The sequence below is a fragment of the Acipenser ruthenus genome, chromosome 15 (genome assembly GCF_902713425.1).
Source record: "Acipenser ruthenus chromosome 15, fAciRut3.2 maternal haplotype, whole genome shotgun sequence".
Taxonomy (NCBI): domain Eukaryota; kingdom Metazoa; phylum Chordata; class Actinopteri; order Acipenseriformes; family Acipenseridae; genus Acipenser; species Acipenser ruthenus.
In genome coordinates, this window is record NC_081203.1 from 19,609,439 (window position 1) to 19,637,308 (window position 27,870).

The 27,870-nt window shown below is 40.4% G+C and overlaps 2 protein-coding genes across 6 annotated transcripts in view; both read left to right on the forward strand.

Moving 5' to 3' along the window:
- Positions 1–5,753, forward strand: part of LOC117422109 (pecanex-like protein 1) — a 59,673-nt gene extending 53,920 nt beyond the window's left edge. For 3 of the 4 annotated variants that reach the window (XM_058987352.1, XM_034036770.3, XM_058987353.1), the window contains 4 exons: positions 1,343–1,524; positions 1,889–2,259; positions 2,675–2,815; positions 4,459–5,753. In XM_058987352.1, coding sequence (XP_058843335.1) covers positions 1,343–1,524; positions 1,889–2,259; positions 2,675–2,815; positions 4,459–4,599 — 835 coding nt within the window. In that variant the 3' untranslated portion in view covers positions 4,600–5,753. Of the gene's footprint in view, positions 1–932; positions 1,283–1,342; positions 1,525–1,888; positions 2,260–2,674; positions 2,816–4,458 lie in introns of those variants that run through there. The other variant, XM_058987354.1, reaches the window with a different exon arrangement.
- A 19,151-nt stretch (positions 5,754–24,904) lies between these two features.
- The window catches only part of LOC117422445 (signal-induced proliferation-associated 1-like protein 1), a 99,666-nt gene continuing 96,700 nt past the window's right edge, over positions 24,905–27,870 (forward strand). For both annotated transcript variants that reach the window (XM_058987356.1, XM_058987357.1), the window contains exon 1: positions 24,905–25,280. The gene's annotated coding sequence lies outside the window, so the exon portion shown is untranslated. The remainder of the gene's footprint in view (positions 25,281–27,870) is intronic.

Below are 27,870 nucleotides of genomic sequence, written 5' to 3' on the forward strand. Positions count from 1 at the left end.
TTTTGACAGCCCTCAGTAGGTTTCTAATTTAGGCTTCATTTTTACCTAATAATTAAAATAAAACAGCCAAAGGCATTTATTGAAAGAACATAAATGTTAATTGAGGTCCCGAGCCATTGTGAAACTGGAATAAGCAGTAAACTGGGCGAAGTTGCATAACAGTTGAAAGAAATGCTGTGTTGACCAACTTGATAGTAATTTGCGGGACTGTGCTCACGAAGCACCTGGATTCAAAGGGGCGTGCTAGCCTACTGCTTGGAGTCGTAGTGCAGATATCTGGAAGATGCTTTAAATTGGATGCTCCAGTGAGCAGGTCACTTTATTTTTATTAAGGTAGCTTAATTTACTGTGCATGTATTGAAATTAGTTCAGTTTATCAGATTACTTTACTGCATTCAATGGGCATATTGATGAAATTCAAGTGTAAGGGTCTTATCCATGGAGTCGTATGTATTATTGTAATGGGCTATAATAAAGCAGCATCTTAAACAGTAACTGTTTTCTGGAGGCTGGCGACAGGCCTGAGTTTTAGCTAAATTTGATTTTTATTTTTTTTTCTCATCAGAAAGGAATTGAAAATGCTGGAAAATATCTATTGTGTTGAAGCCAACATGTTGATTTAAATAATTTCTATTTCGAGAACCATGAACTGCAGTTCTACCCAGACGTGATTTGCCACTTACAAGCGATAACGAGGGTACCAGGAAAATAAAAAATAAAGTTGAATGTCTCTTAATACCATCATTATTATTATTATTATTATTATTATTATTATTATTATTATTATTATTCTTTGTGTCTTAGTATAGTACATTACTATGAGCAGTGCACTGTATTCAGCTTTTTTGTCAGTTAAATAAAAACCTGTGTGTAATAATGGTATGTCCCGTTCTATTGGCTGCACAAACTTAGTTAGGTTTTTCAATTTTAAGATTTTGTTTAGATTTTACCGAAAAACAGACTGGACTTCAAAAAAGGGCTGAAAGAATTGATAAAAAACCGAACTGATCATAACCCACTTGGATCCCTAATATGAGCACTCGGTGAGCTTGGCATAGACCTCTCACCTAATATGTCTGTCATATTGAGGTTATGTGACTTGTCTTAAGGTTTGTTAATGATGGAAACTTTATTCACCATTTCTCCATACTATTGCTAAGGGAATAAGTAGTAATTGTATTTGAGAAAAAATCATTTATAAAGAACTTTAAAGAATAGTTTTGCGTGTTTTGGCAGATTTAGTTGGGTCTACCTAGAACTGCGTTACACTGCTTTAGAAACATTTAATCTCTGAAAACAGAAGAGTATAAAGTCTCACATCTTGCTTGGCTCTCCCGAGCAGGTTGCGGAAAGGCTGTGGAGCTGGATGCAACAGCGGCGGGAACATCGAGGAGTCTGACGCTGGAGGAGGGGTCTCGTGTGGTAGCGGCAATGGGGTGGGGGTGGAGTCACAACAGAGTGGCATCTCGCAGGGAGGGGCAGCTGGACTGGCACCCCCTGTCTACTACCAGCCCCACGCCATGGGTGAGCACAGCTCTAAACACACTGGAGCTCAGCAATGTGTTTCAAAATACCTATGAAATATAATTTCAAAAAAGTTCTATCTCTGCACGAAGTAACTTTACAGAATTAAATAGTGTATTTTTAATACTAAAAAATAAATACAAATAAAGGCATATTGGTATATAGAATAGTTTACTGGTCTGCAGTTTTGAGTGGAGTTCTCTTTCCTGTACCACTAGAGCGCTCTGCTGTGTTGAGTGGAGATCTCTTTTCCTATATCTACACCTTTTTTGAGTAAAAATAGTGTTAAAATGAACTGCAAGTGCTTGGATCCCTCTGGTTCTCTGTATGACCCCCTTCCCTCTCCACCTCTCCTCCCTCACAGGCACCAGTCACAGCTCCCAGTCGGTGCAGTCAGGCCTGGTGCGTCACTCCCCAGCCCGAGCCTCGGTAGCCAGCCAGTCCTCGTACCGCTACAGCAGCAGCCGTCACTCCTCCCTGCGCACCTCTGCCACGGGACTGGAGCCCTGCCGCCGCTCCTCCACCAGCCAGCTGTCCCTGCGCACCCTGCCCACCTCCCTCCAGTTGCGCCTGTCCGTCACCACCGCCAGCAGCGACCCGGCTGGGCCCTCCGCCAGCCTGTCCAGCCACAGCATCCCCCCCTGCAAGAGGCACGCACTGGCGGGGCTGCTGGGGAGTGAGGGGCAGGGCGGCCCAGAGACACACCGCAGAGATGACATCGCCTACAGGGTGCAGGTGAGCCGAAGCCAGGGACACGACTAAAGTCATCTTGATGTTACTTTAATGGTGATTTATACTGTATTCAAGTACAATGGTTTACACTCTGGGTTCTGAAATCAGAGGGCCTGTGTGGCTTTGCAGTGTCAAAACCATGAAATGTAATGTTCTGACATTTTAAAGAAGCAATTACATTTTCTGGCATCTGTCGTATCAAAGAACACTAGCTAAAGGCAATAGTAACATCACTTCTATTAAATGGCACCCCACACGTTGTTACATCTAAAATGCAGAAATTAGGTATCACTGTGTGCCTTTACTTTGTAAATCTCAGAAATATATTCATGAAATTGAGCTGGTCTTGTTGGTTGTTACACTGGAGGGTTGCGAGGCGACTTGCTATAAGCCCTCCTCAATGTGTGCTTTGCTGCAGGTCATTGACCCGAGCCAGGTGCTGGACACCATTAACCTGTCGAAGCGCAAGGAGCTGCAGTGGCCGGACGAGGTGGTGAGGCTGAGAGCTGGGAGGAGCTGCTGGAGGGAGTGGAGCCCACAGGAGGGCATGGAGGGACACGTGAGTCTGCAAACAATCACAACCCTGGGTTAAGGGAGAGCTCACAACTAGATCATACGAAATAAAATCAAGTAGAGCTGGGACAAACATGGGCTTTTATTGTTTGCAGTCCTCGAGTGGCTCATCCAGCTAAAGCGGTGCCGCTGGGAGTGCAGGATGAGTCACACAGCTTGGACAGCGCCAGTTCGCGTCCAGGCTGTGCAAAGAGGCCAAACTTTGCTGCGGACCCTGAGGGGGACGCCATATTGGCTCTGACGCTCCCGGGGTGGGGGATGGGAAACCGTCAGGGATTGCTTCTCATTGCGCAACAGCGAACCCTACTGGCCAGACACCAAGCACATTCAGAGTGGATAAAAAGCTGGGCTGATATCTGTTCTTTGGGATTGGTAGCTTGCCCTCCTCTGCTCTGGATTGCTCGGTGTAAAGCGATTCTGGCTTTAGGCTTGTGAGATTGGAGGAAGCTCACACGCCCCCAGAAAGTCAATGCTGTGTGAGGATTCGCTGCGGTGAGGAGAAAAAACATAATTCGACATTCCAAATTGGAGGAAAATAAATAAAAATAATAATTGGTCACTCTCACTCTGAAAAAAAAAAAAAATCATAAAAAAAAAATGGCACAATGGCCAAAACAGACACGGAACAAAACAAACAAGTATCATGCTGGGGTCTAACCAGCAAGCGTAGCATATTTACTGAACACACCAACCTTGTTTCACCCATGATCACCCTATTTAACCACCTGTGGATGGAGCCTTAATTTAATTATTTAATCACTTAATCAATTCACAGCTCCAGCCACATAACCACGTGATTTTGCAGGGAGGATTTTATCTTCCTCCCTATCACCCACTATTACACACACACACACATCCCCAGGGACGGGGGTGACCTCGTCACCTACATATTTTACTGAAGCACTATAACAGCTATAGGTAACCCCCCCCCCCACACAGTTAGAAATTGGAGTGGAGAGATTTAGGATACAGAGGGAAGGATACACTTCTTCACCAGAGAGTGGTGAGAGAATAGAATGGACTACCCAGTCATGTTGTTGAGGCAGACATCCTTTGACCACACAACTTGACAAAGTTTTGGGATCAATCAGCTACCAGGAACCGAACGAGCTTAGATTGGCCAAATGGCCTCCTCTCGTTCGTGCATTTTGTTACATTATGTTCTTAAGTGAGAACCGGAAGATTCCAATAAAAGAGGTAATCATTTATAGTGGTAAAAAGGCTAATAAGAGGTACTGGATTGTAAAACATTGGTTAGCGCTCCTTTTACAGGATAAAGTAAGTTAGAGCAGGTCTCATTGAGCTCTGCAATATCAAGTATCCCGGTTTGTATGGACAATCTGTCGGTAGAAGCAAGCACAGATAAATACATCATATTGATTTTGAGTTTTATACTGTAAATTAGCAAAGGACCCGTATACAGTAAAATAAATATTACATGACCAAACTGTAAAATAGAGGGGCAGTGCATATCACTTCAGTTGTTTTCTGCTCATTACAGGTTGCATGTTTAAGAGCTCCCTGGGAGTCGGTATGGTTCTTGAAGCCACAGTTGTTGCTCTGATGCAGTGCACTGCACTGAAGGGTTTTCTAATTGTGAATGGTCTCTCTCTGTCTGTCTGTCTCTAGGTGATTCACCGCTGGGTGCCTTGCAGTAGAGATCCAGGGAGCCGGTCCCACATTGATAAAACCATCCTGCTGGTGCAGATTGAGGACAAGCTCGTACCCATCATTGAGAGCGGGGTCATGGAGCTGGGGGCCGAAGCGTGAGCTGCCCCAGAGACACGGGGGAACAAAGGACCAGAACACTCGCACACTCAAACAGCGCCCTCCGGGACAGAGTCGTCCTGCAGTGGGATGATGAGGACACGGCAGCACGCTCGCTGAGCCCCTTCTCAAGATTGTAGGAGAGCACTGCAGGGGGAAGTGGAGTTCTCCCTCTATATAACACAATATGCTGCATGAGGTTACACTCCTGTTAACACATATTCATTATAAGTTGAATATTTCTATGCATCTCATAACCGTGTGACAGTCAGACACCTTTATTACAGTCCAGTCAAGAAAAACACACACAAGAAAAGGACTTGCCAAAAAAGAGAAGAAAAGATTGTCATGGTTTCATGTGATGCACGTTTAAACTGTTTATGTTTATGCCAATGCCGTATAGCATTGGTTAGGTGTAGTTAAACAGGAGATTTATTTTTCTTTTTGTCATGGATATATACTTTTTCACTCTTGTTGTCATTCCTATTTAATTTTAGAGTTGCAAAACATATGTTTAAAGAATCCTGCACACTCTGTGTCTCTCTTGTACATTTTTTTTTGTGGTTTTTACAGCAATGCACTACAGTTCTGAGTAAGATTATTTATTGTTAAAGCGAATTTGCCATTATTTTACAGATGCCTTCGGAATGAAAAACATGCAATCAGCATACCATTCTGCCATCTATAGTACTCTCCTTTTGTGTTATTTATCGCTCTGTATTTTAGAATTTTCTTTAACTTGAAAAACTATGTTTCTTTTCCACTAAATGATATATATATATATGTGAGTGTGTATGTGTGCGTGTGTAATATATATATATATATATATATATATATATATATATATATATATATATATATATATATATATATATATATATGTGATGTGTGTGTTGTAAAAAGAGGAAGAGGTTTTTTTTATATTTATTACTGTGAACATGGGTTATTTACATTTAGTTACATATCTTTTGATTTGCTTTTTTTTTTTTTTTTTGCATTGGTGGGGCGGACGGACGACAAAGGTATATTATTATTATATAAAGGACCATAAGGTTACTTCGTGAAATGCTGTTGGGCTGTTTCCAACAGAGCTTATTTAACTTAATTTTATATATTAAAAAGAAAGAAAATAAATAAAGTCAAACATTTTGATTTCCTGTCCAGCTTTTGGTGTTATACTAGGAAGTGTGCATGATTATAGTTGATCTAGATGAATCCATTATTCCTATAGATTAGCCAAGTTTAGAAGGCTACAGTAGTTAGGCTTGTTTGTTTTCAAGGTTTATTTTTCAGGGGCTCAGTATACTTTAATACATAACGTTTTTGACTGGGGTTCTTCATTGAAACACTATGAAACCTGTTTAGCCACTTTTAGTTCGAGTCGTTTCTGACGAGCTGAGCTGACACCACGGTGTGATTGAGTGTGGCAGAGATACTGATATCCCAGCTTAATAGGAAAGCATCAAGTTTGAACATCTCCACCCCAGCTGCATTTGGTCAGCTGCTGATCAGAAGCAAAGAATGCATTGAACATTATCATTAAATAGCAAAGCCCAGCAACCCATTGCACAATTAACAGGTGTCATGATGTTTTAATAAGGAACCAAGTCATTACAAGGCTTGTTGTCTTTGCCTATCAGGTCCCAATTTGAGCAGTCATTACCCTTCTGTACGTTAGAAGACTGCTAAGCCCAGATTTTTTTAGTAGTTACCGGTATCGGTACATTACTGAAAATACTGATCAAACAAAATTTAAAATAAAAATGACATCTATTGATTTCACCATAATAGATCCCCCTTTGACAAATGTCTTGCTGAAATTATCAGAACTAAAAAATGAAAACAAACGTGTACTCAGACCTATCAAGCCTCCAAAAACACAGACACAAGACTGAGAGAGACCTTAGAAGAAGAGGAATGAAATAACAACAAACACTATCATCAGTCAAAATCTAAAACGTTTGCTTACCCTTCTTAAAGTGACCTCCATTAAGACAGAACGGGGGGTTGCATTCACTGCAGGAAATCATCTCTCACACACACACTCCATAATTTTAAGAAAAACCGCGATGTATCAGTCTTGTAAGTAAGTGGTTTGAGCCAAGGTATACATCCCCTTTCCAGATACATTTGAAGTCTGACACATTCAAATGGCATGACCCAGATTGTAACCAGACTGCGAATTATTGACATTCTGTCAACGCCACAAACCCATAAATACAAAATGATACGCAATTTTAAAAAAGAAGCCCGACAGTTCTTTGCACGTTCACGGCAGGACAGTAGTGTTAGTGTTCTGAATCCTTTGTGGGAATGAAACACAGGCTCTGTCTAAATGTGCATCCTGCCATACAAAAATGTTTCCTGCCATCCAGCATCTTGGCGTGGTGTCCCAAGCTTAGGGCAGCACACAATAAGCCCCACAAGGTCCCCTCTCCTGCTCTCTTCCCAACAGTGCAGGCAGTGTTCAGCTTGGAATCCAATAACAGAAATATACAGGTCGCAAGAGGATGCATGTCCTCAATCGGAAATAAATTATCACATGATTGGGCAACAAAGCACGTCGGTGACCAAATCTGTGAAACTGATCTTTGTACAGAACATGTACTGAAGGCTTAAGTCAAGCACAGACAGCAGGTGGGTGCATAACATTTATGCAGTTCATGTTTAAAAAATGCGGTGAATGCATGTTTTCAGAAAACTATTGCTAAGGTAAAAACTTAAAATATATATATATATAATATGCAAAGTAAACTAACTCTTTGGGTAGTGCCTCCACCAGTATAATGAAAAATATTGGACTTGTGTGTCTCAAAGTTATCGATCCTCTGGCTTGAGAGGTACGGGGGGAGATGTAGTGATTGCAAGTGGAGCCCCCTATACATATATGTGGTAGTTATCTCCTTGTCTTTTTATATATCCAATTTTGATCTGGTGCTTCACACCAAACTTTCTCATTCCTAATGTCAGTTCACTGCATTTTTCCATGGAGTGTGGCTTACTTAACAGAAACCTCTATAACTGAAAGTCCACCAGATGGCAGTGTCTCTCCATGGATGAGGGAGGAGGCTTTTCAGGCAAACAGGTTGTGTTTTTTGAAGCATCTGCTCATCAGCATGGGGTGCTAACAACACCTCAGAAATAACTTCTTTATGTAGCATGTTTATGGCAACGGAGATATTAACTAAGACACCGTGTCTTGGGTCTTCAGTTTCAGAAACAGGACTGGCTGTGAAATTCCTTTATAATTGTTCTTTGAAAATAGCCATAGTATAGGTACATAAAATGGGTACGCAATAAAGACGTTGATTTTACATATTAATATTAATATGCAAAATAAAGTAGATGTAGTAGTTCTAGTTTTAAAATCAATTGTTTTACCTCTCCAAGATTCTGCAGTTCATGCAGTGTTGATTTTGAAAAAATTGTAAAGAAACAAAAGCTAATGGGGAATAAAAAGAGGAGAGGTGTGGCGGCACTGATCATGTTAATAAGAAGAGCTAAGAAATGGATTGTAAAGACTTGGTTGGCACTCCTTTAAGATTCATTCTTTAGGGATTCCCAGAGGCCATTCGAAGAAGTTCAATAAAGCAGCATAGAATTCCTCTTTTCATTTCTCGTGAGAACATTTGAGTCTTCTCAGCACTTCAGAATAAGCTGCTTGAGCACCAGGGAAACCTGCAAAGAAACTCTGATTACATGATGATAAAACACTGGTGTGGAGTTACAAAGCCTCACACACACAACTCTGCATGGAGACTGACCAGCTCAAATATGCCATGCTAGACTGAGTCATCTGCCTGGAGGTCCACAAAGCATATCAATACCCTCCTGTGGGATTAAGGAACACTTTGTACCCCCGCAATGTACAGAATACCTTTATCACCCCATGAACTGGGTTTTTAATTCTCATTTAATACTGTTTTTTTGCACTCATTGAATTTTTGGCTTGTTTAATGAAGTAACCTGCATATTTTACCAGTCTTCTAGCAAGTGTGAGCAGTTTCTGTAATGAGGCCAGTATAGAAATCATCTCTAGGGGTCTGCATCAGTAATTAAAGTTAGCCTTAGCATGCAGAGCAAAATTGTCTATACACATTACTAATGGCATTAAATGAATGCCAGTTTAAAACTTGTAATCACATATTGAAGATGTTAGTTTTGGCTGTGTTTTAATCACCTCTTATTAAATGCATTGATTTTATTACTGATCCCGTTTTGCATATGAAAATCTTTTGCATTTAAAGTGATTGTAGCTAACAAAATAATTCCATGAATCTGTTGTGCATGTCCGTTCGTTGTATAGGTCTCCGATGTGTGCTTTTAAATCATGGTGTCTGTTACTGCACTGTTAAAGAACCCTCTCTCTGAGATCAGTGTTTTCAGATAGAGCTTGGTCATTTCACCTGGTGAAATTGTCCCCACACATTTAGTGGCTTCTTTCCTATCAATAACCAATCGGATGCTTCCCCTGAACTGTGCTAGTAACATGACCCAGAAAGTGCAAATCTATTTCCTGTGAAAAAGGCAGAGAAAATTGAAACGTTTTGGTACCTAAATTAGGAACAGATATAATGTTTTACATTAAAATACATTTTCTTTTAAAGCTGCACATTTGAGACCTATGTAGCTAATAGAAGAGAATAACAGGTAAGATGATTGATGTATTATTTTGTAGATAAACATCTGGTATCTTTCAAGTCCAGTACATTAGCTGCTAGTCCTGTGGTGATCCGCTTGACTGTATTATGAATCTGTTGCCATTTCATTGCAAAATAACAACAGAACATTTGAGATTTAAATGATGCAATCATATGTGCAGTCATTAATTTAGAATGTTCCCAAATACCAGGAAACAGCAGCAACTTTTCAACTGTATCACAATGCCTGGATTGTCTACAATTATCTACAGTCGTGTGCAAATGTATTAGAAAACTACAAGAGTTGTCATATATCCTTTATATTAGGGCTTCTCAACTCCCCTGTGGCTGCTGGTTTTCATTCCAACCGAGCTCTCAATTACTTAACTAGACCCTTAGTTGAACTGATAATTTTCTTAGTTAGACCTTTTTACTTGTTTTCAGCTCTTGAACAGTTGCAGTTCAAGGTACTTATCAAATGTTAAGCTAACTTGAAATATGCAACTTAAACGTAAGTAATTGAGAGCTTGGTTTGAATGAAAACCAGCAGCCACAGGGGGTCCCCAGGACCAGGGTTGAGAAGCCCTGCTTTATATACTTACCTGCATGACAATTTAGACCACTTTGTGCTTTAATTAGGCATCTTAAACAACTTCTAAAAAGGCTCATGCCTTTTTTCATTTGTGCCCATGTGTTCCTTTTCTCTTACTATTTTAAATGAATTGATGTGTGACCTATTAAAGTCATCAATTAAATTAGACAATCACTAATTTCCAGATTTTATGCTACAGTGGTTTGATTTCATATGCAAAAATCAAAACAACAGGAGCAAAGGGGGGGGGGGGGGGGGGGGGTTCTAATACATGTGCACACTACTGTATATAGCCAAAGTTAAAGTATAAGAAACTTAAAAAAAAAAAAAAAAAAAGGATTTTTTAGCACAAGAAAAGGGGTGCAGAGATATATTATTAGTGCTAAAGAGAAGTTATTTTTAAAGCATTGGTAGGTACGCCTTTAAATGTATTGCTTTTTGCTTTTGAGCTAGACTAAAGCCCTTTTCACACTGGCAGTCCTACCCAGGTCCCGACCTGGGTTCTGGCTACCTGGGTCACAATCCCACGTAGTGTGAAACCACGTACCAGGGTCGTACCTGGGTTGAGCCGGGTCCCAGAGACCCACCTCAGGATGTGGGTCGACACGCTTTGACCTGAGTTGAGTGAGACAAAATCCATGACGGCCGTTCGTAAGCCAATGAAATAACAAACAGCCACGCCTGCGTGAAGGTTTCACTTCCACAAGGAATGTTTCTGTTTATTCTGTTTAGCCATATTTCTGTTGCTTGAGACATACCATGAGCCAGATTGCAGCAAGGATGAAGAAACATTTGCTTCTTGACAAAATGTTGGAAATATAATTGTACTATTTTCTTTTCTTTGTCCAGATATCTTACAGTCAAGTGTTTTGTAGTTTATTGTTTCTATTTTAACATAAAACTGAACAAGATTGTGGGGTACTGCAACTGTAAGAAGAAAAAATTAAAAATGCAGCAAATCCATTATCCATCATAAAATCACCTTGACCTACATCTACCATATGCACAGTGCATGTAATTGTGACAAAGGCATTGGACAGACAGCTCCGTTAATGCCTAGAGTTATAAAGAAAACTTGTACAAGTTTTATTATCATTTGATAAGCATTTCACTAGATACATGTTAAAACAAACCGACAGGCAACAGCCTCAACATACCCCCACATTACTCTCAATTAGTAATGAATTGAAAATGAATGTCTTTGCCAAGTTCCATCCCAATTGCATAAGCGCTGCTCTAGATATGCAGAACCTAGAAGAAGAGTAATGTACGGGCTGCTCCACTTCAACCCTGTCCAGGGGTCATGTATCCCTTCTCCATAGCAACATGTACCATACTTAAGATTATTCCCAGCACGTATGCTGAGTGTTTCCAATTCAGACTCAGGAATGCGTCTGCGTTCTCAGGAATGTCAGGATTTCGACTTTATCCGGGGAAGTTGACAGGCAGGACTGAGCCTGCTGGAGGAGTTGTTATATTCACAGAGCAGACAAATTAAACTGTTAACTCAGGAATTGTTTTTTACAGTGCTAAAAACCACCAGGAGTAAACTTTCACTTTCTCATTCCCTGCACTGGGGTACAATGACATCTTAGGTTAGGAACGTTGATTATCAGCAGGGGGAGGGGGTTCCTTGCTGTTAAACTGTTGCGTTAGACCTGGACTTAAATGATTTTAAGGTGCCAACATTATTTGGCAGTCTTTTGTTTTAGTATTTCAGGATGAGAAGAGGCATTGTGACTTCGCAGTGTAAGTTGGGGACTGGGAAGAAGTGTTGTCTAGTGGTTAAAACTCAGGGAGGTGGTGTGGCCTAGTGGTTATAGCTGAGGGACTGGGAGGGAGGCAATGTGGTCTAGTCATTAGAGCTGAGGGAATGGCAAGGAATAGATGATTAGAGCTGAGAGACTGGGAGGGGAGCAGTATGGTTTAGTGGTTAGTGCTGAGGGACTGGGAGATGGGCAGGATGATTCAAGATACTGCTGTACCCTGGTTCCAGTCACTGGGGTAGATTTCAAGAACCAAACCTTTTTGGGTTTGATCTCAGGGATCCGGCTTGCGGCCTGACACTATGAAGACCCAGGTGAGGGTGTATCTTCAGGTTTGTTCCTGCTGTTATTAACAATAAGGTATTGCAGTTTCAGAGCTGGGCAGAGGAGAGTTAAGTAAGAGTGTCAGGGAGAGGACTTTCTGTCTGTTCAGTTTGTTTGAAGGCCGTGAGCAGATTAAAAGTCCTTTGGAGTGGAGCCAGCTCTCCTGACAGGCAGGTTCACAGCTACTCCCTGGAAACAGAACTGGGCTTGGCACTGGTACAGAAACCCGGGCCTAGCGCCTCGTTTCCATCTAGACCATGAAACCGGCCTGAAAAGAACTGGGACAGATTCACACAAAACAAGAGTACACTTAGGCACTTTTGTGCGCTTTTGAAGTTGGTTAACAAAAGAATAAATAAAACCCCTCTTTTTAACCCAAACCTGCAGCTTTCCCTGATGAAGATATTCACTGAGCTTTCTATTGCCTGGATATATTTGCCTAATTGATTATTTAAATGGATAATTTGCCAGTTGGCTCCATTTCCCCTGTTCCAGTCACATGGAGGGAGCCAGTGACCAATTTCCATGAGGGATAGGCAATGTTAACCCTATCCCTGCCACACTAGAACAAAATGTTGCTGTAGTTACTGTAGACCAGCCAAAGCGTCTTTCTAGAAGTAAGAACCAACTCCATGTCAGGATTTTACACTTGAGCTCAAGTTTCCTTTTGTTCAATAGACTGCCATGCACTAAATGGTACTGGCGCTTGCTAATTTAGCCTTATGTCTATGGTTGGCAACCAGAACTGAAAAGCAGCTCCTGAACTCACAACATCTTAGCACTGATATAAAAAAGCACAACAGTTGAAAAGAAAATAGCTGCTCAAAATCTGGGTTTATACACAGGTGAGTAAAACAACAAACAGCTTATTTTATTAACTACAGCAAGTGAATCATTTCCTTTGGTGCTTATAGAGAGAGAAGCTCCCCCGCAGCCTGTAATTACAAGGGAATTGAGAAAATCACTTGCAAACGAGGTGTTGTGAAGAGCCGTGTGGAAGCAAAGCAAGCCTTCTCTAATCACCCGCAACACGTTGCGCAGGAACACGTTGAACTGCTTTCTCTAGCCCCCACGTTCACACTCCCGTCCGCAGCTTCTCTTGATCCAACAGCAGAGGATGACTTGATGGAGGGCTGTGAACGGGCTGTTCCTTTAACTGCCATCCCTGCTGTGTATGCAGAACTACAGAGAAGCCCAATTAAAGAGGTTGTGGCTAATGAAATAGTACCATAAATCTTACCTGTCGTGGTCTTCCATTCGCTGTGGGGTGATACAACTGCAACACAAAGCTGAACATTTCTACACACGGCACATTAATTTATTAAATTGTACTCATGAATTACTTTTTGACTTTAGAGCTATGCCTTTTTGTCCTGTGCACTGGATGAATACACTGGAACTTGGCCAAATCCCTTAACAGTGATTTGCTGATTTCTCCTACGTGATTTGAAATTATATGTACATGATCTCTCCTGCCAAACAAAAAAAACATTTTATTCTTCTATCCAGATCTGTGTTAGAATAGTGTATATTCCCAGAACTGAGTGTCTCTATTATCATTTTGAGGACACTTATTGCTGTTTTAAAAACATGAGAAAAGACATTCCAAGATTATCTACAGTATAATAAGGGCTCAAAGTGACATCTATCACTGCCATGTTTCCAGGGCGCAGGTCGTGTAATTGCTATCTCTGTGGAGTGAGGAGCTCTTCAATCAGTCTGCAGTGTGGAGCTGGAATAGAAACTGCAGCAGGCTGTGTGTCCTCTACAATGCCAGAGACATTGTGGTGTGGGGGTTGGGGGCTTTGGCAGCAATAGTTCTCCTGCAAGTCCAATATTTCACTGTCTGGAATTGCTATTCATTTCAAGTGAGATAGGCAACTGTTCCAGCTAATGCCAACATTGATGTTAAACAGATGGAATAAAAGTCTGGTAGTTTCTTAAGTTTTATCTCAAACTTTATAATTAAGTGTTTGAATGTATTGATGATTACAAAAAACAACAATTTTGGATTTGTACAGAATAGCCTCATTTTGGTATGGTTTGCCAAGGATCCAGCTTCATGCACACCCTTCCTGGAAAAATCCAGGATTTGAGTGTTTACATCTTCCCTGAAGAAGATCTATTTCTCCTGACCTGACATTGTTACTTGACATGTTACACAGTGTTCAGCGACTTGAAATGTTTGACTATGAACAAACACCATGATACAAATCGAAATTGTATTATAAATATTGTACACTGCACTACATATTTAGCCAGGAAGTGAATTTAGTAGAATCTGGATCAAAGTTGACAAGGCATTTTCAGTGCAGGTTTGTCAGTTTCGGTGTTGCTTTTGCATTTCCGTGACACTGGATTGCTAACGCTCCACTAAGCACAGTGCTGCTGATGGAAGGGCTGACCTTCTCTGTGCAGCTCCGGGGCAGACAGCCCTTTACCATGGCTCCCAGCCAGGAGAAGAAACAAGAAAACTTCCTGCTATAGTCCAGCTAAATCATTTCTCCCTCCCAGACTGGTACTAACCTTTTAATGCACTGACACCAACATATTATAGCATGCACAGCAGTAGGACAAAGACATAACCCCGATATACGCTCCTTGCAAAGGAGCCGGCTCTTTTGTACAGCGGTATCTGCGCTATGCTTTAGTGTGAGAGGTCCCAGTTTCTCGCCCGCCCTCCGCCTGTGTGTGGATTGCCTCGCCCTGTGTGATGCGCCTGCCTGCGGGAAACAAGATCGCTGCAATATATTCAGACAGTTACCTGAAGTTTCAGTGCTGTTTTACAACTGTATTAACATCTTAACAGTTGCATTAAAAACAGTTACATTTAAATTTTGTTCGTGGCTAACAAAATAATTTCATTAATCTTACCTACTTCCATTAGCTACATAGGTCTCAAACGTACAGTTTTGAAAGCAACACATGTTAGAGCAAATGTGTATGTGGGTGTCCAGATGCAGAAATAGTACACAGTCCAAAAAGTATTTTTAAGATAGTGAGGTCACTTATTAATTTATAGACACAGTACCGTACATACAAAGAGGTAAGTGAGTGAAGGCTGGTACAGGTGCTCTCCAAACAAACTACACTTTAAAACAATAGTCTGGCTTTCTGCCCTTCTCTGCTCCTCTACTCGCAGCACGTTCAAGAGGTTCCTCTAATGTGCGCTGGGGAAGACATTTAGAGCTGCACTGTACTTGTACGAGTAGGAATTATGTACCTAAATCAGGATTAAAATGAATGACATTTATATGGAACTGGAGCATAAACAGAACAATACAGTCATAATAATGAAGGTCAAAGATTAAAAAGACTAATCTGGAGGAAGTAATCCTTTAAGGATTGTGATTCAGAGGCGATATTGAATTTTTCAAGCAGGTCACACACATTGGCAGACCCTTTATGTTCTCTTATGGAGGGTCATTTTAATGTGTGTGCAGCAGTTGTTTGTATTTTATTGCTTGGTTTTATCTTTTGACAGCTTTATTAGAACAAAGAGAAGACCCTAAGATGAACCTGTTGCCTGCAACGAGAATTACAGATGCCATACAATTAAGGTCAACAGTTAAGGCTAATCCCCTGTTAAAGTCACATTTCGTTAATCCCTTAACTGGGCGTATTAGAGAGGTTAGTCTGTATTTGAGTATTTGCAACAAGAACCACTCAAAATGATTGCAAACATCATAAAAATGTCAGGAGGCAATCAGAAATAAACAGAATGAAATTAGAAGCAATTTATGCATTAGGAAGCCAGTGTCCAAGCCCACGGCGCTCCCTGCAGTATTCCCTGTGAACCTGAAGCTACTGCACTAACAAGAAACTATGATGTGATAGGTCTTACAGAAACTTGGTTATCCGAGAGGGATGGAGACGAATATAATATTAATGGGTATACACTGTATAGGAAAGACAGGCAGGACAGAAGAGGCGGAGGGGTAGCGCTATATATCAGAAATAGCCTTGAAGCCCAGGTTTTAAATCTGGAAGAAAAAAACAACGCAGAATCAATATGGGTCAGAATAATGGACACATATTCAAAGGGCATAATAATAGGGGCAAGCTATAGACCGCCAAATTCAGACACTGAGCAAAATAATCTGTTATACAATGACATTAGAAATGTGTGTAGCAAAGGAGAAGCCATACTAATGGGGGATTTCAACTTTCCCCATACAAAATGTGAAAACCCTGTGGGGAGCATGACAGACTAAATTGAAATGGTGGAAATGACAAATGACTGCTTCCTAGCGTAATTTGTCAAGGCACCAACTAGAGGGGAGACATGTCTTGATTTAGTCTTTTCAAATAACGAACACAGAATAACTAAAAGAGTGGTCAGATAACCATTGGCAAACTCAGACCACAACATGGTCTCATTTTAAGTGCTTTTTAAAACCCCAAAAGTAATGACTAAAGCTAAGGTTTACAATTTTAGAAAGGCAAACTATGAAGGAATGAAACAGAGACTAACAGAAGTAGATTGGAGTAAAATAGAGAAAACATCCACAGAAAAAGGATGGCTATTTTTCAAAAATGTAGTACTAGAGGCGCAAAACAATTACATCCCAAAAGTAGACAAATCAAAATCTAAAACAAAATGGCCAAAATGGTTTAATAGATCAATTAAAAATATTTACATTTCAAATGGACTAAGAACAAAGTACACAGAAAGAGTACTTGGAACTGCAAACACAAGTCAAAAAGGAAGTTAGAAAGGACAATAGAGAGATAGAAGTGAGGTTTGCTAAGGGGGCTAAAACCAATTCCAAAAAGTTTTCCAATATTTTAACAGCAAGAGAACATTCAAAGAGGAGGTAACATGTCTAAGCGATACAAATGGCAAAATCATAGATGAAGAGAAAAAAATAGCAAATATATTAAATTACCACTTTTCAGTTTTTACAAAGGAGGATACAGACAACATGCCCCACATGTCAACCTGTTTCTGTCCAGTTTTAAATAACTTTAGCATAACAGAGGCAAACGTGTTAAAGGGACTAGGAGCTCTTAAAATAAACAAATCCCCTGGGCCGGATGAGATCCTCCCAATAGTATTCAAAGAAATTTATCTGATTCAAGCGTTCCAAATTCTAAAAGGTATTGATAATGTTGACCCAAGGGACTTTTTCGACCTGAAAAAAGAAACAAGGACCAGGGGTCACAAATGGAGATTAGATAAAGGGGCATTCAGAAAATAGGAGGCACTTTTTTACACAGAGAATCGTGGGAGTCTGGAAACAACTCCCCCGTAATGTTTTTGAAGCTGACACCCTGGGATCTTTCAAGAAGCTGCTTGATGAGATTCTGGGATCAATAAGCTACTAACAACCAAACGAGCAAGACGGGCCGAATGGCCTACTCTCGTTTGTAACCTTTCTTATGTTCTTAACATTACATTGCAGGCATATCTGTTGATGTCGCAGTGAACTCCACTCGGGTCACGTGTGCGGCTATGTTGTTGATCTCTAATTCATTTAGGTGTTGGCTTTGGATTAGGGGTGATTTCAGAACAGAAAAAAACAAGCTTGAGAGCAAAGGACAAATTGTATGGCATCTTTAAATCAGAGCTTATTAAGCAGAGAGGTAGAAGAAAGTGGCTGGTTTGGATGGGAATTGGAAGTATAAAGCAACTTGATGTATTGTATGATTTCTTTACAAGCTGCATCTCCCTGTTTGAAATTCAGTTTCAATCACGGTGGGACAGCAAAGCAGTATAATAAGCATATATTATATATACATAGTAATATGTATTGAGAAAAATGTGTATTAAAAAGAAGTAAGACATCCGATTTTCTTTTTTTAGATTCTGACAGTCTGACAGATAGAAAAAGATGAATAGATGAGTTGACAGACATTTAATTTAATTGGAAGAAAGATTTTACTGGAATGAGGAAGTCTGCTAAATACCTGGCAGTTAGGATTCATCAAGCAAGGCCAAAGCCAGATAAAGGAAGATATAGAAACATTGGCGCATCATACTACTCTGAATGATGGCAAACATCAAAAACTGCTAAGGCAAATTTACAAAAAATGGATTTAAATGGTATTTGAAGTGATGTATCCTTTCATAGTGAGGGATCGGTGGAGACGAGAACAGAGAATCGTTGAGCAATCTGTTGAATGCTGCTAGGATACCCAGTTGGAATCCTCTGCTTTCAATGGGCTCGCTACAATCAAATTAAAACTGCGGGGAGAAAGTGGCGGATTATTCTCCTTGCTTTTGTGCGGAGTGCTATCGCTGTCTCCCAGGGGCTGGAGCCAGTCCCAGAGTGCATTGCGGGGAGTTGGGCGGGCTGAGCTTAAGTAGCCTGGGGGTCGTTGTGTGCCTTTTTCAAGACACTCAGTATGGGGGTTGCTTTGTCTGCAGGGGGAAATCCTGTCATACCCTGGCCGAAGCCTGCACTCGGATTGGTTTACTAATAAAATCTAATTTCAGAATTTCCCTGGGATACGAGAAATATTTTTTTCTTCTTAGTGTGTTCGCATTTTGCGTGGGAGGGTGTTTCGCGTAGGAGGTCCAGCTTCCTAAACCCTAACGCAAGACAGTGATATAATTTGCTCTCCCACACACTGAACCAAAATAAAGGCTGAACTGAATTAGAATCAATGTTGGGAACACATCTGACGATAATTCATTGGCATGCTCCCAGTACAGAATGACTGGGGGTGAGCCATATGTTGCCTGTTTTACCCCAGTCAAAATCACTGAATATCTTGCTTTCCCTGGGCCTGAATAGATATCTGATATGTACAGTACACTGGGAGTGCTAACAAAGCTTTTAAAATCAATTTGCTTACCTTTCATTTGCACTGACAACATTATCACTTATGAAAAGATCATTTAGTGCTTTTTTAAATTTAATTTTGGATATTTTAAGTGCATCTCTTTAGGATGAAACATCTCTGTTGGTTCCTGGTTCCTAATCACTTCCTGTACTGTCAGACAATTTCTGAGCAAATTGACCTACAGAATAGGAAGCGATTAGGTTCCAGGAAGCAACAGTAATGTTTTTTCTTTTCTTTTTTTTTGTACTCTTAATTTGTTCATTTGATGGGACCGGTACAACCTTTGCAACCTTACATTTCATCAACAAAGAACCCAGAAAAACATGTATAAAACAGAAAAAGCTATACATAAGTTTACAAACTGATCATAAGTTTGGTTTCTACAGCTGGTATCAGCATGCATTTGACAGTATGTTTCAGATTATAGGTCGATTCGCTTTATCAGAGTTTGGATTACTGAGATTTGTGCATAATAAAAACAGAATCAGTGGTAATGGTAAAAAAAATAAAAATCTTGGTTAGTACTGTAAACAGTACATTTGGGATGAACCCTTTTACACACCTGTCTGCTTAGATATTCATCTTTTTCTGTCTTCTTCCTTCACACACACCCACTATGCACACACACTTATGTTTACCCATCATCTACCAGCATGTCACAGATGAACAGATAGCTAGGTACCCTGTCGATGGATAAACAGTTAAATAGAGACAGAAACAGACAACAGGGCTGGACTGAAAATTAGGAACACCTTCTATATCTACAGTAGGATGCTGTAATAAACTGTCATTTGCATGCCATTATGCAAATAGCATCCAGGAATAGTTTTATTCTGCTACAGATTTCAACTCCTAATAAAACATACCAGGTATTGTATTCCTCAAGAACAATTTACATGTATTTTGTTCTCAATTGCTAAAGCACAATTATCAACTCATTTAACACCAAAGTAGTTCAAGCAAAACTACCCACACTTTTCTTATGCAGGTGACTCCTCTTCAAAATGCACAGATAGTTTGCATTTGCCAACAATCAACACTGTTTTATTTCAACAAAGATTCCTCACTTGGGAATGTGCATATTATTTAACAAACATGTTGTGTCTCATGCATAAGAGGTCTTGCTAGGGAATCTGGAGGGAGTGTCACATTGGCCTTGGCGCTCCCGCGAATTAGGGAGGCAAAACCGGCAAGGACTGTTTTTCCTCATCACACAATAGCGGACCCTACTGGCCAGCAGTCTGGTTAACTCAAGTGGACACCAGCAGGGCTGACCTTTGTCCTCCAGAGGCCGGTAGCTCGCTGACATATGCTCTTGAGTTCCTGGGTGTAGAAGAGGAAGCTTGCTTGGTCGTGGGATCTGAGGACGTCCACTGAACCTTCAGTTCTCCTGAGCTGTGTGGGGAATTGCTTATTGAAGCCTCTATCCAACCTAGTCCTGTAAACCGACACTCTTTTGCCTACCTTTGAACAGTTTAAACATTGTTTGTTGACCCAGAAGCCACTGGGTGCAAAACAAACAATTACATTGCTGGATCTGTTGTCTGGCATCCTCTGGAGACCGGAGTTTCCTGCGTCACGTTGGTCAGAGAGTGGGTTGCAGAGGGAAGGTAGGAATTGGCTTTAGAAAGCTCACAGTGTTGAGCACAATCATTGCAAAGAGCAGGGTTGTGAAGGAGGCTACAGAACAGTGATTCTCATGTGGCATGATTCATCACAGCAGCAGCGCTATGGGTTTGCACTCATTTAGAAAATCGAAATCTGTTATCCGCAGGGGGTTTCAAAGACTATAGAAATGTATTGAACAACATACAGTACAACAGAGGAGACACTCAAGCCAGTAGATAACATACTCAATACTGTTCACACAGGTGACATATTTAGCCATAGTTCAATAGATTTTTTTCAGTACTTGCATAATAAAATGGTTGGTGTGTCCTTGAGATACAGCTAGGAGTGTTTTCTGCATTAGTTATTGCAATTCATGACATAAGTTAAATTCTGCCTTTGTAACTTATTTATATATATATATATATATATATATATATATATATATATATATATATATATATATATATATATATATATATATATATATATATAAATAATTCAGTGACAATACATCATATATTATATGTACACAAAAGGTTTAAATAATAATAATACTATAATAATATTTTTATTTTATATAGTGCCTTTCATTAAAAGAAACCCCAAAACGCTTTACATAAATAAATTAAAAAAACCCATAAATATACATAAAACAATACAATAAAAACTATGCTTGTAATAAGTCAATGTATAAAAATGAGTCTTGAGGCGTGATTTAAAGACACAGACTCAGTCCCTGATAGACCTTGGAAGGATGTTCTAGAGAAGAAGGGCCAAAGAGCAAAAGGCCATAGTTCAGAATTTTGTTCTTGGCATGGAAAGGAGATCATTTTTAGGTGATCGCAAGTTGCATTGGGGAATCTAGCAGCAAAGCAGATCCTTGATGTATGATGGACCCAGGCTATTCAAGGCCTTGAAGGTCAGCAGCAAGATCTTATAGTCAAAAACTATATTTAACTGGTAACCAGTGGCGAGATGCTAAAACTGGGGTTATATGATCACGCTGTCTTTTTCTTGTTAAAACTCAAGCAGCAGAATTTTGAATGTATTGCAACCTATTAAGAATATTAGTGGAAACACCCGCAAACAAGGCATTACAGTAGTCAATTCTCATGAAATAAAGGCATGTATCAATTTCTCTGCATCAAACATTGACAAAGATGATCTAAGGCGAGCGATATTTGGCAGATGAAAAAAGATACTCTACAGATATTTCTAACGTGGGCCTCAAAAGACAAAGTAGTCAGATTTTTAACTTCAGACGTAGGACGAGTGTCTGCTACAAAATTAATTACAATTTTTTATTTTTATTTCAGGACGTTTTGGACAAAAACCCTTCTTCACAGCTACACAGCTTCTTCTACACAGATGGAGAAGGGCTTTTGTCCAAAAAGTCCTGAAATAAATGATTTTAATTTTTTTTTTCTTGTGTACATACAAGAAAAACATTTTTATTTTTTCACACTGCAGTTATAGCTCCTTTCAAATATATATATTATTATTATTTATTTCTTAGCAGACGCCCTTATCCAGGGCGACTTACAATTGTTACAAGATATCACATTATACATTATTTCACATTATACAGATATCACATTATTTTTACATACAATTACCCATTTATACAGTTGGGTTTTACTGGAGCAATCTAGGTAAAGTACCTTGCTCAAGGGTACAACAGCAGTGTCCCCCACTGGGGATTGAACCCACAACCCTCCGGTCAAGAGTCCAGAGCCCTAACCACTACTCCACACTGCTGCCCTATATATATACAGACTGAGTGTACAAAACATTAGGAACACCTTCCTAATATTGAGTTGCACCCCCTCTTACCCTCAGAACAGCATCAATTCGTCGGGGCATGGACTCTACAAGGTGTCGAAAGCGTTCCACAGGGATGCTGGCCCATGTTGACTCCAATGCTTCCCACAGTTGTGTCAAGTTGGCTGGTAGTGGATCTCTACTCCGAATAGCTCGTTCCATCTCATCCCATAGATACTCAATTGGATTGAGATCTGGGGACTGGGCAGGCCACTGCAGTAAGATGAATTCACTGTCATATTTGTGGAACCATTCCTGGACAATCCTAGCCTTGTGGCATGGGGCATTATCCTGCTGAAGAAATCCATTAGCAGATGGATACACTGCTGACATGAAGGGATGCACCTGATTGGCAATGATGTTCAGATATCCTGTGGCATTCAAACGTTGCTCCACTTTTATCAAGGGGCCCAATGTGTGCCATGAAAACACACCCCACACCATCACACCACCACCACCAGCCTGCAATGTTGACACGTGTCATAATGGATGCATGTGCTTATGTGGTTTTCTCCATACCCTGGTCCTCCCATCAGCGTGAAACAGCAGGAACCGGGATTCATCAGACCAGGCAATGTTTTTCCAATCCTCCAGTGTCCAGTGTTTTCGTTCCTTAGCCCACTGCAACCGCAGTTTCTTGTGTTTTGCTGAAAGAAGTGGAACTCTGTTAGGTCGTCGGCTGCCACACCCCATTCGTGTCAAGGTACGACGAGTTGTGCATTCTTTTATGGGTCTTTCGGCACCAATGTTGTACTGGACTGTCAGTTGACTAACTGTAGCCCGTCTGTTGCTCTGCACAATTTGTGTCAGCCTCCTTTGGCCTCTTTCATCAATGAGCCGTTTTCGACCACTGGCCTGCCGTTGGCTGGATGTCCTTTGGGTGGTGGACCATCCTTGATACACACAGGAAACTGTTGAGCGTGAAAAACCCAGCAGCGTTGCAGTTCTTGACACACTCAAACCGGCGCGCCTGGCACCTACTACCATACCCCGTTCAACGACACTTAAATCTTTTGTCTTGCCCATTTACCCTCTGAATGGCACACATACACAATCCATGTCTCAATTGTGTCAAGGCTTAAAAATCCTTCTTTAACCTGTCACCCCTTCATCTACACTGATTGAAGTGGATTTAACAGGTTACATCAATAAGGGATCATAGCTTTCACCTGGATTCACCTTGTCAGTCTATTTCATGGAAAGAGCAGGTGTTCCTAATGTTTTATACTCTCAGTGTATATTAACACAGTGCATATTAAATCATCTTGGTTATCAAACGTATATAGTAAATGCTGGGAACAGTTATATTAAACATCTGAACTAAATTATATCAAACATATAGGAATGACCAAAAAACTTTTAACACCTGCAGTATGTAGCAGACACTTGTCTGAAAATGGGTTGTCTCTTACTTACTGATTTGCAAAGACGTCTTACAAGTAGTCTGTGATATATAAAAGCTGTACCTCTGATTTGCAGGTCTGTTTCTGTTATAAGTGGTGACATAACAGATCTGAAAGACTTTAATAGGGGGCTGTTAGACAGCAGAAATGAAGGCTGTAGGTATCAAATGTGATGATATGGGCCATTTTGGAGAACAGACTTGTCTGCAGATTTACATACACAATGTCCCTAAAGGAATTTGAGGGGATAACTAAGGAATCGTCAGGGATTCCTCCAGAAGAACTGAAGTCCTTGCAGACTGGTCAGAGGTTTGAAATGTCCTCAGATGGTATTCCTCCCAAACACACAAGAAAGAGCCTAGTAGAGGCAGCACTGTACCGGTCCCTGGGCCCCAGCCAGTATATGCAAGGTGGATGCAAACTAGCTTGCATAAGCACCCTGCACCTCTGAACAGCATTGCTTTTACTAGGTGAGCCTCAGAGCTTCCAAAAGAGGGCGACTCTATAGGTTATTATTTGATTGTATGTACATACGATTGTATGTACATTGACAGGTTCTTAATTCAACTAGAATGCTGTTCCCCTGCTCCAATAGTTTGGACCATCATTCTAGTAGATGATACTTGGGACCAGGGGTCATTGGTGTGTTCAGAGAACGTTTGCTTAGCTGAATGCACCACAGGTTCTGGTAGCTAAACAGTACATCAGTCAAATAATCCATATGATTGCAAATGAATGCACTGTCATTTCCTTTCTTTTAGGAGTGGTGAGCCTGCTCAAATGGAGGCCAAAAAGTTCTAAAATGAATGACTGAGACTTAGCATGTCTGCTATTTCTTCCAGCAATTGGTTGTCAACTGAGAGAAACAAATAATGAATTACATAAATAAATAACAGTGAAAATGAGTGTGTGTTGCTGACAGATGTTATTTTCTTCCACAGACATTAGCATGCCAGCCTCCCCCTGGTTTCGTTTGCAAGCGAAGCAAACATGCAACACAAAACGAAATGCGGTGGCTAGCAGTTTGGAGTAGTGGTTAGGGCTCTGGACTCTTGACCAGAAGGGTGTGGGTTCAATCCCCAGTGGGGGACACTGCTGTTGTACCCTTGAGCAAGGTACTTTACCTAGATTGCTCCAGTAAAAACCCAACTGTATAAATGGATAATTGTATGTAAAAATAATGTGATATCTGAATAATGTGATATCTTGTAACAATTGTAAGTCGTCCTGGATAAGGGCGTCTGCTAAGAAATAAATAATAATAATAATAATAATAGTGACTGACTGCATTTTTGCGGTTTTGTGGTTGCCGGAGCAACGTTACCCTACAGCTGTTGCACTGCTTTGCTTTCTTTCGTTCTTTCTTTCTCGACTCGTACCACCCAGGCGTTCTCGCGAGAGTCCGGCGGGGGCGTTGTAGTGCAGTGACCTCATCCCTCCAGCAGCTGCAGCGAGAGGCGGAGCTGCAACTTAGTTTGTAACTAACTCCTTTCAACTTCCAACTGAACCAAGAGACTCTCGCTCTTGCTGGAATATTAAACTGGACTTTTAGTTTCACGGGGAAGAAGCAGCAGGAGAAGACAAAGACACCGGGATACAGACGGTGATGGTGATAAACAAAAAAAAGACAGATCCCCGTTCTGTTACACTGAGAGGAGCGAAGTGCAGACAAGGAACGTTATTACTAGGTTTGGGGTTTTTACATGCGAAACGATTTGGGAGAGAGGGAGCCAACAAGGTGAGTTAAGGATATTGTTCTTCTGCTGGGTAATGTCTTCCGGCGGTTGCTGGAGCTGTATATCATGTGTGATGGTATGGTGTTTTGTGTTCGACACACTGCACAGAGGGGGCGAAATTGGGATGTAAACGCGAGCGAACTCGTGTGAAAATATCCAGCAGGAATCCGGGGACAGGTCCCTGGTTTGATTATTCATACACAGTGAATTATTGTTTTCACCCGAGGCAGTGGAATTTATACGGGAGCTGGGGAACAAAGTTAGATTTGCTACGCTATGCTAACCTGTGCTTGGCTATGGTTAGCTCGGCTTGAATGAATTCTAGAATTTGAGGTATGTTTTTGTGTCTGAACATATTGGTTGGTGGTTAATGCTGTTGTTATTTTATTATATTAGAATTCTAAACTATTGTATTGTTTATTTTAATCACCGCAATTTAATTATTTATCATTTTTATTTTAATGTAATTTAGAAAATCCAACAGTGACTTTTAGACGTCCACAGAATTTCATTTAAAACACGCATTTAGCGTAAATTCATTCTCTCTCTGGTGCAAAACAGTAATGCTAACAACATGTTTTAACTGCAGCTTTATCCAATCCAAGTTTGGCATTAGTACATTTTTGTGTCGTTAAAATCATTTTGGAATTTGTAAAGCCGCTAAAAAAGGTATTAATAATATCAAACCTGACTGTTAAATGTCCAACAGTATGTGTATGGAGTTGCTAACATATCGAGGACCTGCGCAGTTAGTGTTTAATGCGAGTCAAACTTGTAATCATGGAAATGCATTCATTCAAAATCAGTTAAACAAATTAACCTTTTGTCATTGCAGGTTCCATTCTCGTATTTTAGATTACGTTATCGAATCATTATTTATTAACATTTATGAACCCATTTACGTCTGCGTCGAACTCACACCACTAATGTCACGAACACCCTCTATTCTGAGCCGTGTTAACATTTTCAAGATGAAAGTTTTGAAGGACAGACAAAATCAAAAGTAGGTATTGGTACTGCAACTTTCAGGCTACACCTTCTCAACTCCCGAATCGATCATACTGGGGACAAATTCGTCAAAAGAAGTTTAATAGTCATGTGAAACACTGAGGTCCTTTTTACCTAATTTGGGTTCTAGGTAAAGAAATGTGCAGAACATATTACTATGTAAGCAATAAGACCCGACAGGGTGGGCTGTATTGGGCAATACCGGACCGACCAAGGGCGTAAAGCCTCAGGCGGAGGGCCTTATAGCCCCTGGCAGGTCCGATATTTCCCAATACCGCCCACCCAGGAGGGTCGCCTTGTGCTTAGAAAATGGGCAGCTGTTAAAAAAACAAACAAAAAAACAAACAAACAAACAAACCCGTAACAAGTTTTGTGTTTTAAACCTTTAACATTAGGTGGTTCAAGGATATCTGTCCAGGTGAAAAGGCTCTTATGGGTACTTTTTATATTTCCTGTTAATCTATTGAAAGTTAATATACTCCCCCTGCCAAGGGTATTGGCCAATGAGATGCCAGGAAATAGACTATTTTCTAAGTATATATTAACAGTGGTAATCGACAGTAAAGACCAGTAATATTGTTTAATGCTATATTTCTTAAATTTAAGATTGAAAATATAAAAATAAATGGATGTTCTACCAAGTGGACTAAGACTTGAGAATTCAAATAAATAATTTATACTATTAGGTAATAAATAAAGATGCAATTCCATCGATTATACCTGTGACTTGTAAACCTCCCCGGTCAAAGACGGGAATTTCAGTGCTCAAAGGAACGGATTGAAAAGTGTTAATTCAGCTTTTGCCTTTGAGTCTTTTGTGGACGTAGGCGTTTTGAATTTGAAGTACGAGTATTAGTCATACACTGTAGGTTCAGAACAGTCAGTAACACTGTGATGGAGGTGTATATATAGCTTGTGATTACCCAGGTCCCAGAGGTCTGAAACTGTACTCGAAATTGAAAAGCTGCAGACTCTGTTATATAGGAGGCACTGTGGTAGGGCTATTATATTAGCCAAAGTACAGGGCCTTTACAGTCGCCTTTACAATTCTTCATGACGCCAGGAAACCGAGGATGACAAGATGTAGCAAATGACCTTGTCTTGTTCCTTTCCCCATTTTAACCAGACTTCTCACAGTGGAACAATGTGCCATTTCATGTGCAGTGCAGGGCTCCCTGCGTAAGCACTGGCCATTATAAAGAAGTCATCGGGGGTCAGTGTACAGCAGTTCCCTTGAAAATGTTTCACGGATGATAAATTCACACCACTAATAAAGCTGTGTCCTCACAATCGTGCTCAATTTCACACTGTAATATCATTCCGTTCGTAACTGTTTTGAGAACTACACCTTTTTTTTTCTTTTACAGTATATAGCAAGTGCATTAGAAAGCTATTGACGTGCTACTTTTTCATATTCTCTGTGATCTGTACACAAGCTTCCTCCACTAGGATATTGGTTGCTGTGTAAAAGGAGTGCAACTGCTCATATTTTCAGAAATATGAAAGAGGTAGTAAAGAGAAAAAAAAACTTTCAAATATTGATGGTATCTTTTTTTTTTTAAGCCCCATAAATACAGATCCTGG